Source organism: Pistacia vera, unplaced genomic scaffold (genome assembly GCF_008641045.1).
Source record: "Pistacia vera cultivar Batoury unplaced genomic scaffold, PisVer_v2 Contig606, whole genome shotgun sequence".
Taxonomy (NCBI): Eukaryota; Viridiplantae; Streptophyta; class Magnoliopsida; order Sapindales; family Anacardiaceae; genus Pistacia; species Pistacia vera.
Genome location: NW_022196453.1, coordinates 8,666 through 21,109, shown reverse-complemented (window position 1 = coordinate 21,109; position 12,444 = coordinate 8,666). Strand labels below are relative to the sequence as shown.

Here is a 12,444-nt window from a genome sequence, read left to right as displayed (position 1 = left end):
GCTGAAGCAATGACGATAATAAATAATAATAATGAAAATAATAGTAAAATAGCTGATGTCCCTAAATCTATATGAAAACTTTGGTTTGGTAAACTCATAACTAAAGGTTCCATACACCAAACACACATTAAAGTGTTCACCCACTCACCTTATATCAAACAATTTATGTGATGAAAAGAAATGGCCTCATTATTAAAGCAAGAAATTAATGTTGCACCGTTCAACGTGGCACAAAGAAATTAAAAAAATAATAATAAATTAGTTTGAAAAAAATAAAGTGAAATAAAGACGTTCCACTATGCCAAATGCCAACTTGGAAAATTGAGAAGATTCCAAAAGTGGATTATGAAGTGTATTGGAGGGTGTTAAGTCACTGAAAATGTAGTGGTCAACCCGTCGTAATGCGTGGTCTGTGCAGGGTGTAATAGTCCGGAAAAAAAAGTTCATAAAAATTGTTTGTTAGTATTAGTGAAACAGTAGAGCTCGAGGAGACGTACTTGCTGACGCTTTGACGGGCTGTTGGTGGTCTTTGCCCCTCTGGCTACCGGGAACTTAGTTTTATTAATTACGCGCCGTTTTAGCAATTACTTTTGTGTTTAAGTGCTAAGTATGCCATAACAAATCTTAGATTATCGGCTTGGCTCCGAGACCGAGAGCAAGCGAAGCGCCTGTAGGCTGTAGGTCGGGTTAGCCCGGGATGTTGAAGCACTTTTAACTTTTTTGGACGGGACCATGGTGGAATGAGCCAATCAGGTGCAGCCAACAACTTGTTTATAATTGGTGGAGCACAAACTAACTGAGGAATTGTAATTATCAGTTCTGCATTCTCGCTGTTGATTGGATTGTTTTCAAATAATTAGTCAATGTGGGAATTACCTTTTACCTTTTTTATAGATCCATTCCTTCTTATCAAAATACAAAACAATAAACACATGTAATTTGTATTTCCTGCAGTCACGTTTTGAATTAATCATATGTCATTTATTAGATTTGATGTGTGTTTATTTATTTAGTTATTTTTTTAAACTGTCGGTGTTTGAGTTAATTTGATTGTAACTCAATTGATTTTTTTTTTTTTTTTTTATAACCACATATTTGTATGAATTTATATGTATCTTAATTAATTTTTAAGGTTTATTAGACACTTTACAATTATAAACATAAAATATTAAATAAGTTATAATGTTATTATGATAAGTGATCATAAAATTTAAATTCAAAAACTCAAAAAAAGAAAACAAACCTCTTTAACCGCTAAATTAAATCTCTCATGATTTTAACGTGTGTTTAATAAATTGTCATATAGATAATTTTAATATTCGATTATATTTATATACTAATCAAATCTTTTCAAATTGGATCTTGAAGAACTATATTTAGTTTAAATGAGATTTATTCAAATCAAATCTGCTACAAATCCTGCTAAAGATTGTGGTTCAACTAGATTGATACAGAATTACTAACACTTACACCAACTTCCAAAGCGGGAAATTACATATAATATAATTAAAAAAATCACATGGCGCAAATGCCCAAAGGCAACGCCACTTTCACCCGCTCCAAGCCAAGCCAAGCCTTCAATCGTGCTCTTTCTCTCTCCCGTTAAAAATCTCCCGAGTTCAGTACGAACATTTCGCTTTTAATACTTGATCCCATCACTCCAAGAAACAAAACAGGTACAACACAGTTCCACATTCCCCATTGCATGGTCACAACCACAAGCTTCGCCATGAAATCCAAGCCTTACTCTCACCACCACCTCAGTCGCCAGAACTCAAATGGTGCCGGTGGCTACGCTAGTGAGAGTAGCAACAGCGGCAGCAACTCACCGAGTCCCCCTCCCTCACCGCGCCGTCATGCTACCGTCTCGCATTATCGTCGGCGACTCCGTACCAAGACTAACTCGTTTTCGCTCCGTGATAACTTAGGCGTTAGTTTTCTTTTCCGGTGGAACTTCCGGTACTTGGTGCTGCTCACTCTGTTGTACGTTTCGGGCTTGATCATGTGTGTGGGCCCCTTCTCTGAGCTTATTGGATTCCCTCCGGTTCCCGGGTCGGTTTATAGAAGTCACGAGATCTTTGAGAAGCTTTGGGATGATATTCAGTTTGATAATTCTTCGGCCATTGATGTTCGGTTTCTCTCTCTTTTATTTATTTATTTTATTTATTTTTGTTTGTTGCTGAGAAAAGAAAATATAGAGAAAAAAAAAAAAAAATGAGCACCTAAGTTTGGCTTGAGACTTGAAATTGAGAAATTTAATTTAGTTTAATTAGTTTACTAGTTTAAGTCCACAAGAATGAAGGCTTGCTGTCCCTTTTACAGGAAACTGTTTCTTAATGTTGCTTTTTGGTGTTTAAGATCGTTAAGCCAAATTCATGATTAATTGAAATCTTGTTCGAATTTATTCAGCTACTGAAATTGTTTACTTATTATTATTATTATTATTATTTTGCCAAAAAACATTTCTAGGTATTGTAACATATCACTGAAGCTAGTTCTGTTAAGGGAGATTTGATCAAAAGTTCATCCAAGTCGAATTTTTATGGATTTTCTTGTTTATCAATTCAAGATCTTAAGTACTTTAGAAGTTAGAATAAAAGAATTGGTGGGCTGCATTGTTTTGACCTTTATTTATTTTTTCTTAATTTGAAATTTATAAGTGCAAAATTGAATAATATTGCTGTGATCAGCTGAGATTTTGAGCTGTTCCTTCTTGTAGTTGTCCTCCGTATGGAAACGCAGGAGACTGAAGATGCAGAAACCCTGTCTAAATTCAACAGCTGGACAGCATTTTGGTGTAGAAAAAGGTTAGTGTAAATTCTTACTAAGACAGGCTTTCTTGTTTAATTCTGCTCCAATTTCTATTTTTCTAAAATATATAAAGATAGGTTCCTCTTAAATTATCATCTCCAAATGCCATTAGTTTTTCATCATTGTTCTAAGGACTCTTCGACATGTTAATGCATAATCTGAGGATAGAAAATGATATACTAATAGTGGAAACTGATATATCATTTAAATTTTAGAGTCCGGCAGCCCAAGCGGTTACTTGATTGTTGAGGCTAATGGCGGTCTCAACCAACAACGATCTGCGGTATGTTATTTCTTTTGATATCAATTATTAGTTTTATTAACTAGTTTTTCTTTTATCCTTAATGCACAAAACTTATTTCTTTGTTTTTTCAGATCTGCAATGCAGTGGCTTTAGCTGGACTTTTAAATGCAGTACTTGTCATACCTCGTTTTGAGTTGAACAGTGTTTGGAAGGACCCAAGGTAATTATACTAATGAACGTCTTATATCATCTCAGATATTCACTGAAAGGATGATTTTTCAATGCTCACGAAATAAAGATTATGGCTTGTTTCTTAACCTTATGGATGGATGCCCTTTTCTCTTTGGTATTTTTCAACCTTCGGGGTAAAATTTATTCTTCTACTCTGGCCCCTGGGAAATGTCTGATGAAGAAAACAATCCCTTTTTGAAGATTGTCAGCCTTTAGATATTCTGGAAATTTTGGTAGAATTGACAGAACAAGATTCTGATTCATTCATTATGTGGTTTGGATTAAACTTTTTTTTTTTTCTGTAAATTTATTCTTGACCAGTATACATCCTTTTGGGTTGTTAGTGTCACGACCAAATTTTGATAAATATCAACTTTTATATTATGTTGAAGCCTTAAGGATGGACCCTGTTCGGAGGTCAAGTTTAGATACTATGATTGCTGTCATATGTGAGCAAAACCAGATTATTTTTGGACCACACTATCCAAATCATTTGTATCCGTGATTCATAGTATAGTATTCTTATTCTTTAGTTTAGTTAGGCAACTCTGTCCTATTAGGCATGTAAACTGATATTTATGTATCTGGAACTAGAATTTGTTGATATATATCAGTACAACTCGTAGTTGGCATATTGTTCCCCCCAGTATCACCTTAATATGATTTATTTTTCAAAACATATATTTATCTAGGTACAGTAACTGATATCTTAATGTGTAACTTCTATTACAGTGAGTTTGGAGATATATATGATGAGGACCACTTTATAAGCACCCTTGATGGCTATGTTAAGGTGGTCAGAGAACTACCTGATCTCCTGATGGAAAAATATGATGACAATATTACTAATATTCCAAACATTCGTGTCCAAGCTTGGGCTCCTGCTAAATATTACATTAGAGAAGTTTATCCTGTCTTGAAAGAGCAAGGGTATGTGCTGTCATTTTTTATTTGCTGTTAAATTTTACTTCATGCTCAACCAAATGGTTCCCCTAATTTCATTATCTTAGAAAATCAGTGTTTTGGCTAATTGAGAATTGAAGCAAGCGAATTCTTGAATAATGAATGTCCCAACTGGCTAAAAATCTCAGTTCCTAATGAAAAAACCTTTTGAAACCTTTTTCTGTGTTGTTTCTTATTGCTTATACTCAATGCAGGGTGATCCGAATTGCCCCATTTGCTAATAGACTGGCAATGAATGTACCGCCTCATATTCAATTGCTGCGATGCATAGCTAATTACAGAGCCTTGAGGTTCTCTTCCCCCATATCAACACTAGCAGAGAAACTACTTAAGAGAATGATTGAGAAAAGTTCAAAGACTGGTGGAAAGTATGTGTCCATCCACCTTCGTTTTGAGGAGGTATGAATGCATATCGAGGCCATCTTCTCTACTCTAGTTCCATATTGCTTTAATGTTTAAAATTTGTTATGTAAAGATTTTCATAGCTTATTCTTACAATCATGTATTAATTTTTAGGACATGGTAGCCTTCTCATGCTGTTTATATGATGGGGGAAAGGCTGAAAAAGTTGAAATGGATTCATTTCGAGAAAAATGGTGGAAGGGGAAGTTCAAGAGAAAAGATCGTGTCATCGTACCTGGTCTGAATCGTGTCAATGGAAAATGCCCTCTAACCCCCTTGGAGGTAAATCATAATTCTATCTTTCTGCTCATTTTTTGAACCTTTAGAGTCTCAAGATGACCGTCATCTAATTGTTTAATTTTAATGACCTTATATGTCTTTAAGATATGCTATCATGCTTGCACCATCATCACAAGATTCTTGTGTCCTTAACCTCGTCCTTTGTGAATCTTCTGATCTTTATAGTCATTTGGTTTGAGGTGTCACAAGGATGAGAAGAATGGTAAACAAAACTTGGTTTCTGGTTTTGATCAGATTTAAAGGCCTGACTCTTATTTACAAGGAAGAATGTCCATGTATAGAGCGCACTAGCAGCAAAAAATTCCCCTAGCCATTAGAGTTTGGATCTTTATGAGTGATATGGCTTTTCCTCAATATTTTAATTTTGTTCTTTTTATATTGTTTTTGCTTGGATTCTACACATATGATCCAAATCCTTGTCTATCATTGCCCATCTAAAATAATATATTGATTATGATATTTCATGTTTAATTTCAATCTAGATTTTGGAATATCTCATGTTAAATTCTGAAAATCTTGATTTTGTATATACATTCTATATCATTTAATACATCGTAGTATATTTTTAACGTCTGTTGCATGATGATTTTCCTGTAGCATAGGTTGGGATGATACTACGTGGTATGGGATTTAATAACAACACTTCGATTTATTTAGCCTCGGGGAGAATTTACCAGGCAGAAAGACATTTGGCTCCCTTACTAAAGATGTTTCCCCTTCTTTATACAAAAGAATCTCTTGCAACCCCGGATGAACTTGCTCCTTTTAAGGTAAATATTTGCAAATTCTCTTGTAATATGTGGTTAACGAAGTATAATTTAAGCATGAGATGGTTACTGTTATCTGGCATGCCCTTAGCCCCTTCACATCTGGAGTATACTTGAATTTAGAGATGTTAAACGGGTCATTTTTTATATCTATTTTAATATTAATGGAAGTATTAAATTATGCCGTGCATACTTTGTGTCAGTATTATATTATTATAAAAACTAAATTATTTGATACATGTCGTATTAAGCTATATAATTTCCTACCATATCAACCGATTTGACCTATTTGACATCTCTACTTGTATTCGTTTTTTTAACTTGTGGGGAAATATTCCATGTAATATTATAGTGGACAACTTTTGAATTCAGTCGGCAAGTAGTTCAATCATTGCCATATAGACTGGACTGGGGTTCAAATAAAAATGCATCAATTGGATTTCTGTTAGATTTTCAGATTAATCAAAATTAATTTTGCTAGTTATAATATATATTATGGCAAAGAGATGTAACGCCTAAAAGAATATCAAACAAATGATCAGATCTACCAGAGTGGTAATTTTGTCCAATTGTTGTATGTCTTCCTTTTAAAGTTAGTTTACTGAGTGATAGATCAAGTAAATGTTAAGACGAATTATAATTAGCTGACACAAGTATGTCAAATTAGTAACTCGCTGACTCTACATTTGCTTAAATGTGTTTTCTATGCTTTTAGGAGTATTCTTCGCGGCTGGCTGCGTTGGACTACACGGTATGTTTGTTTAGTGAAGTTTTTGTGACAACTCAGGGTGGAAATTTTCCCCATTTTCTAATGGGCCATAGGAGATTCCTTTTTGATGGACATGCAAAGACCATTAATCCTGATAAACAAAAGCTTGTTCTTCTACTCCAGAACATGAACATCAGGTATTTTTACTTATACCTCTCACTTGCTGCATTATCTGTCATCACTCGATTACAATGACTATGCTAATTAGAACTTGTCCAAGGATGATAGTGTAATGGTCTTGAAGTATCAACCTCAACCCTAGTTATTGGCGGTTGATAATATTATAACAGACATTAGTTGAATAGAGGAGTGGTGAAGATGGAGAAATTTCTGGTCTTGGCCGCCACTTGTGAAAGTTAACGAGTTCCTTCTTTGGGTTGGAGTGATTTTCCTGAAGCTGGACTCTGTGATTTTCCATGTCTGCTTGCTTGCACCACAAGAACGTTAAAAATTACAATTCCACTTGAAAAAAATATAGTTAAATCTATAAATTATAGAAGGCTTTAAACTGATGTTGGACTCTGTGATTTTCCATGACTGCTTGCTTGCACCACAAGAACGTTAAAAATTACAATTCCACTTGAAAAAAAATATAGTTAAATCTATAAATTATAGAAGGCTTTAAACTGATGTTGGATAAAAAAATAAACTGTTACATAACTGAGAGAAAATTGCTTGTTAGGTGAATGTCAAGTCTATTCGTAAGTGTTCAGAAATCATAAAATGATTGTGTAAAATGCTATAAAATGCTTATCATCAACAATCTTTGAATTGGTTTTGCAGCTGGATGACTTTCAAGGAAGAGATGGGAATAATGCTCTCTGAAAACGATCGCAAGGGAATTATGGTACCCAGAGTTCGTAAAATCAATAGAAAAACTTCCATTTACACATTTCCTTTGCCAGAATGCCGTTGTCTCCAACAATCAAATAACACAATATTAAAATTGACCAATTCTGTAAACCCTCCAAGTTCCCAGTTGGTGTCTGCAAGATGACAATCCGATGTTTGTTTGGCTTCCTTCACTTGCTGTAGTGATCAATCATATAATTCCATGCTGTTGCAGCTTTTGGCTACACTGTTGTTTCCCCATGGGACCTGCTGTCTGAAGGCAGATAGCTTTCCTTTACATGGGCTGGATGCGGGTTTTCCAATTTTGACATGCCAGGAATTCCTCATCCCACGATAGTGTTTTGCTTGTTGCATAGAAAATTTTAGCTCTTCCCTACTCGATCCAAGTTAATCAATATCCAGTGTGGAACTGCTAGTTGTGATCGCCAGACTGCAAAATACTGTTTGGTGTGTGGTGCTGGATTGCATAATGGGAATGTAAATAATAGGTGGAAATTTACTTGCCAGCTACAATCAATTGAACTACAGAGTTGAAATGCATTTGATTTTTTGGTTTGAAGGCTGGTTCTTCTTTTAGTGAAGTTAGGCGTGACTTGTCCACAATTTCTTGATTTAAGTAGCTATCTTTCCACAATCTATTTGCCTTCTGTGTTTGTTCGGGCAAGGACTAAAAGAATTTTACTTGTATCATTTTTTCAGAAAGTGTTTGATTTTTTTAAGTCAAGTTGGTCATGCTTGTATATAAAAACACACAATCGGGTTAGGTTTCTTTCCCTCTTCCCTATTTTTCTTATGTCATTGCATTTATGTTATCTAATATTTTTGTAAAATTAAAACATATATCATCCCTTGTGTGTGTGTGTTAGATTAATTTCATTGTATCTCATGATTTTTAAAGTCTCATCAAAGCATTTTATATATAGTTACGATTTTCTAAAACCTTACTGCCCAAGAAAGATATAACATAATTTATATAAATTCTTGTTATGTTATAGCTTTCTTGGGCTGTAGGCTTGTAAAAGATCGTTATTATATATATAAATGCTTCGTAAGTAGAAGGAAAGAGAGCCAGACATGAAGCTTCATGGCAACTCAAGAGTTCTTTTCACTTTTAAGCACCAGCCGTGCAACCACCACCCCGGTTGCAACATCCATGAAAGCTAAAAGGTTACAAGTAGTCAAACTTTTTCACATGATTCCGCATTTCACAATTCTGCAAGCAATTGGAGTGCATTCAACGGTGTTATTAAGAGTAGTGAAAAACGGAATCATAGCTTTTCAAATACTCATAATGCTCGTGCTAATATTTTATCCTAATCGAGCATACCGATATGCTAGCATTTCATGCAACAATAATACTAACCTAACAAACTCTTCTCACTAACCCCATGTGGGAGTTTGTGATTGGTTTGGTCAGGTGTAACCTATTATTGGACAGACAGGACATATGTGAACTGACAAATTGTGAGCTAACAGGTGACGTTTGTGAAAGAAAGTTAGTGAGAAGTGTTTATGAATATAGTGTTATTCTTCATGCAATGACATGAAAATGCACCAGTTTAGGTACCTCATCTATACCAGTTATACCAGTCATATGATGTTTGGAAGGTTAATTGCTCATTGGCAAGGATTCCATTTGAAGTAGGTCCATTTGTGTAATATACCATGGAGCCAATGAATGCATGTACATTGTACACAATTGAGTTTGAGTATACAAATAGTCTTATCTCAAAGTACGAATCTTTGTAAAGAGCAATTAACTTTCCAAACTTTAACTACATTTAGATGGTCGAGTGGTCCGATAGAAACTCTTGAATGTTTTACTCAAAAGGTTCTATTATGCTTGAAAATATAGGGCTGACGCAAGGCTCAGCCAGCATAAAAAAGTCAGAGCTTAGGTAGGCCAACAGCCAGTTAGAAGCAGCCACGTCGCGTGGTGATAGGAGCAGCACACTCCTGTCAGTAAAGTGGGTGTGCGCCAAACCTGCCAGAAGCAGTAGTGATTCCACGTGTCCAATCCCTGCACCAAATCGCGTAAATCACTCTAGAAGGTGGGCAATGTGACATAAAGAAGGATTTGCACGGATAATCCCACCAACTTACAGATTTAGTAATAATAACCTTATTCCATCCCGCTATAAAATGAGAACTCTTCTCTCATTTGCGGGATTGGCTACTCTCTCTAAAAAAATATATAGCATTCTCTCTCTTGTACAATCATTTGTAAGTCAGTCCGCTAACGCAACCTGACCTCTATCATTAATACAAAAATCAGTGGACATAGGATTCGTTTACTTAGCATCCGAACCACTTTAAACGCTGTTTTCATCGCAGTTACTCTTATTTTCACATTCACGTGTGTCTTCTGGGCCTGCTCAGCATTTCACACGTGCGTTTAGTTGGTGTCAAAATCACGCATCAACAGTTTGGCGCTAGAAGGAGGGCCTTGATTAAGTATTCATCCTTCATCAGGAGAATCTCTAACAAACTGGTCCTACAACAGCAAATGGCCCGCTAACCTGAGCTTGAGTGAACCAACCAGGGTGCTGAGGGGATATCCCAAGTCCAGGAGGACACCTCTTCCGAGATACCTTCGGTTCTGCAAAATGTCGCGGGGGATATCCCATCAAGTTCACAACTTGACCCTGCCATTATGAGCTACTTGGAAAGGTTCAACAATACCCTTCAGACGATCAACCGAAGGTTAAACCGTTTGGACCAAGGCGTGCCACCCAAATCAGTTGAGGCAGTGCAACCGCCAAAAACGCATGCAGGTCGTGCGAAAGCGCGGAAAAAGGAGATAGCCCGTGCCGCGAGCACTGCAGCACGTCGAAAAAAGGGTAAGCAAGTGGCAAAAAACGGGCCTAAGGGCTTCAAAAAGCCGGCAAACACCGACCATGTCCCGAATAGAATACCGGTGGTGTTAAGACTCGGTGAAAGGACGCAGGCCAAGCCGTCCCATGCCACGTCGCATATACACCCCCATAAAAGTGCTTGGCGGGGCGATTCTTATCACCGCCAGCAAAACGATCATGATCATCATCGTGCAGGAGGTTCCCATACTTCGCGGGGCGGTTCGTAGCACCGCGAAGGTCGTGAAAATTCCCCGCACCATTTGTCGCCATCACACGGCTCTAGCCAGCGTGTGTTGAGAGCGACCGTAACTGTCGGTCGAGACGGAGAGGAATCTGACCTCCGGACTTTTCTCAATTGCAATCGCAAAGGTCGAACTCGCATGGGTGAAAGCAATCCCCAAATGGCTCTACTGCCTTAGATTGAAGAGCTACAGCGAGCTCTAGACCGACTTAGAGCCCAGCAAAATGAGCAAGGCCAGGTCGCATCTGAGTCCCCCTTCTCTCCAGAAGTGTTAGCCGCCCCGCTCCCATCAAGATTTAGAATGCCCGACATGCGGGCGTTCGACGAAAATTCTGATCTGCAGGATCATTTATATGAATTCAATGACTTGATGGAGCTTCACCAGGTCTTAGATCTAGCGAAGTGCCGTTGTTTGGCAGTAACCCTAACCTCTCATGCCAAACGATGGTTCAGGTCACTCCCAGTAGGATCGATCAGCTCGTGGCCTCAAATGAGTGTGACGTTCCTAAGACAGTTCCAAGCGAACCGAAAGTTCTCAATGCATTTGAGCTACCTCAGCAATATAAGGCAAGAAAGGGATGAATCCCTCTAGTCTTACATCGACCGATTTCACAGAGAACTTAACAAAGTAGCTCACACTCTCGAAGAGTCTGTTTGGACCCTCATCATAGCAGGAGTTCATCCACAGATCGACCTGTGGAAAGAGTTATAGGCTGAAGATGATGTTTCCCTCACCTGCTTCTATAACCTCGCGGAGAAGTACCTCTGAATTGAAAATTCGGTGGCGGCGCTCCACCGCCGCAACCTCGACGCTTTAGGCAGTGCGTCTGGTCAGGGGGAAAATAGGAGAGTTGATCGCAGATGGGCTACTGACTATCAACGAAAAGGAAAGAAACCGCGCTATGAGCCCAAAAAGTCTTATGCTCTTGTTCTTCGTCGCGATCGCTACAGAAATCAGTATACACCTTTGAATGCATCGGTATCGACTATTCTTGACAAATCAGAAGAAGCCAGCCTGCTCAAAGAGCCTGAGCCCATGAAAAATCCTCTGTCAGCCAGAAATAGTAAAAAGTACTGTCGCATTCATTGGGATAATGGGCATCACACCGATGAGTGTCGAGCTCTCAAACAGGCAATCAAAGACCTCATCAAGAAGAGGCATTTCAAAGAATATATTGATGATTCCACTCCTGCCTAAGAGAACAATCAAGGGGAACCAAGAAAGAAGCGACATGATCGCAAAGGCATATGCAGCATGACAGGCTATTCGCAAGTATATAAAATCGTGCAAGTAATAAAGCTCGAGTAAACGAGTGTCAAATCCCAAGGGAACTACCTACCAAATACCAAACTATTATATCCTATTACTATTTGATAAAACAGAATTTTAAGAGAAGCTTTAATGACAACGTAACAAACTAAAAACTAAATAAATGAAGAATTTGTTAAAGCTTTGATGTAAAGATCAATATGACTAAACTTGGGGCACAGATTTCACACCAATTTAATCCTATGCATTGACAATTATTGCTAACCTAATCAAGCACATTCTAAAGGTCAAATCCCATAATATTCCACTAACTCTCTCTCTCGAGTAATTAGCAAATTAACCTTAAAGCAACAACCCAAGATATCTTTAAGTTGGATTTAGGTGCTAAAAGATCGTTAAGTTCTATAGAATCTACCGGAGCCTCACAGATCGCGGTAACCTATCTCTAACGTTCGCTCAATCTATGATTTTATTACCTAAGACAAATCAGGTTTCATCTCTAGATCTCAACCCAACCCATGATATCATTCAACTCTCGGGCCCTTGAGACTTGAAAGCATTACACACGATAATAAAACTTAGAAATCATGCTCAATATAAAATCAATATAATACTGTCAACACATGTTCATAAATTGGGCTACATCTGTAGCCCTAGAAAAGAGAATTAGTTCATAATGAAAATAACAAAATCCATCATTCTGTTCAATGACATCAGTTCAAGAAAGAAAAAGATAAAA

At 37.3% G+C, this 12,444-nt stretch overlaps 1 protein-coding gene across 1 annotated transcript; it reads left to right on the top strand.

Moving 5' to 3' along the window:
* The first annotated feature begins 1,565 nt into the window (after positions 1-1,565).
* LOC116110551 (O-fucosyltransferase 10) lies at positions 1,566-7,515 on the top strand. Its single transcript, XM_031396756.1, has 10 exons — positions 1,566-2,128; positions 2,720-2,807; positions 3,027-3,094; positions 3,187-3,275; positions 4,019-4,216; positions 4,444-4,648; positions 4,766-4,933; positions 5,554-5,721; positions 6,434-6,624; positions 7,271-7,515. Exons 1-10 carry the CDS (start codon positions 1,706-1,708, stop codon positions 7,482-7,484), a joined length of 1,812 nt encoding a protein of 603 aa, XP_031252616.1. The 5' UTR covers positions 1,566-1,705; the 3' UTR covers positions 7,485-7,515.
* Positions 7,516-12,444: the final 4,929 nt, after the last annotated feature.

What these genes read in the sequence shown, in the direction of transcription:
- LOC116110551 (XM_031396756.1), top strand. Translation starts at nt 1,706, where the DNA reads ATGGTCACAACCACAAGCTTCGCCATGAAATCCAAGCCTTACTCTCAC. An exon ending in GCATTTTGGTGTAGAAAAAG is followed by an intron (nt 2,808 to 3,026) that starts GTTAGTGTAAAT and finishes TTTAAATTTTAG; the next exon opens with AGTCCGGCAGCCCAAGCGGT. An exon ending in AGTGTTTGGAAGGACCCAAG is followed by an intron (nt 3,276 to 4,018) that starts GTAATTATACTA and finishes CTTCTATTACAG; the next exon opens with TGAGTTTGGAGATATATATG.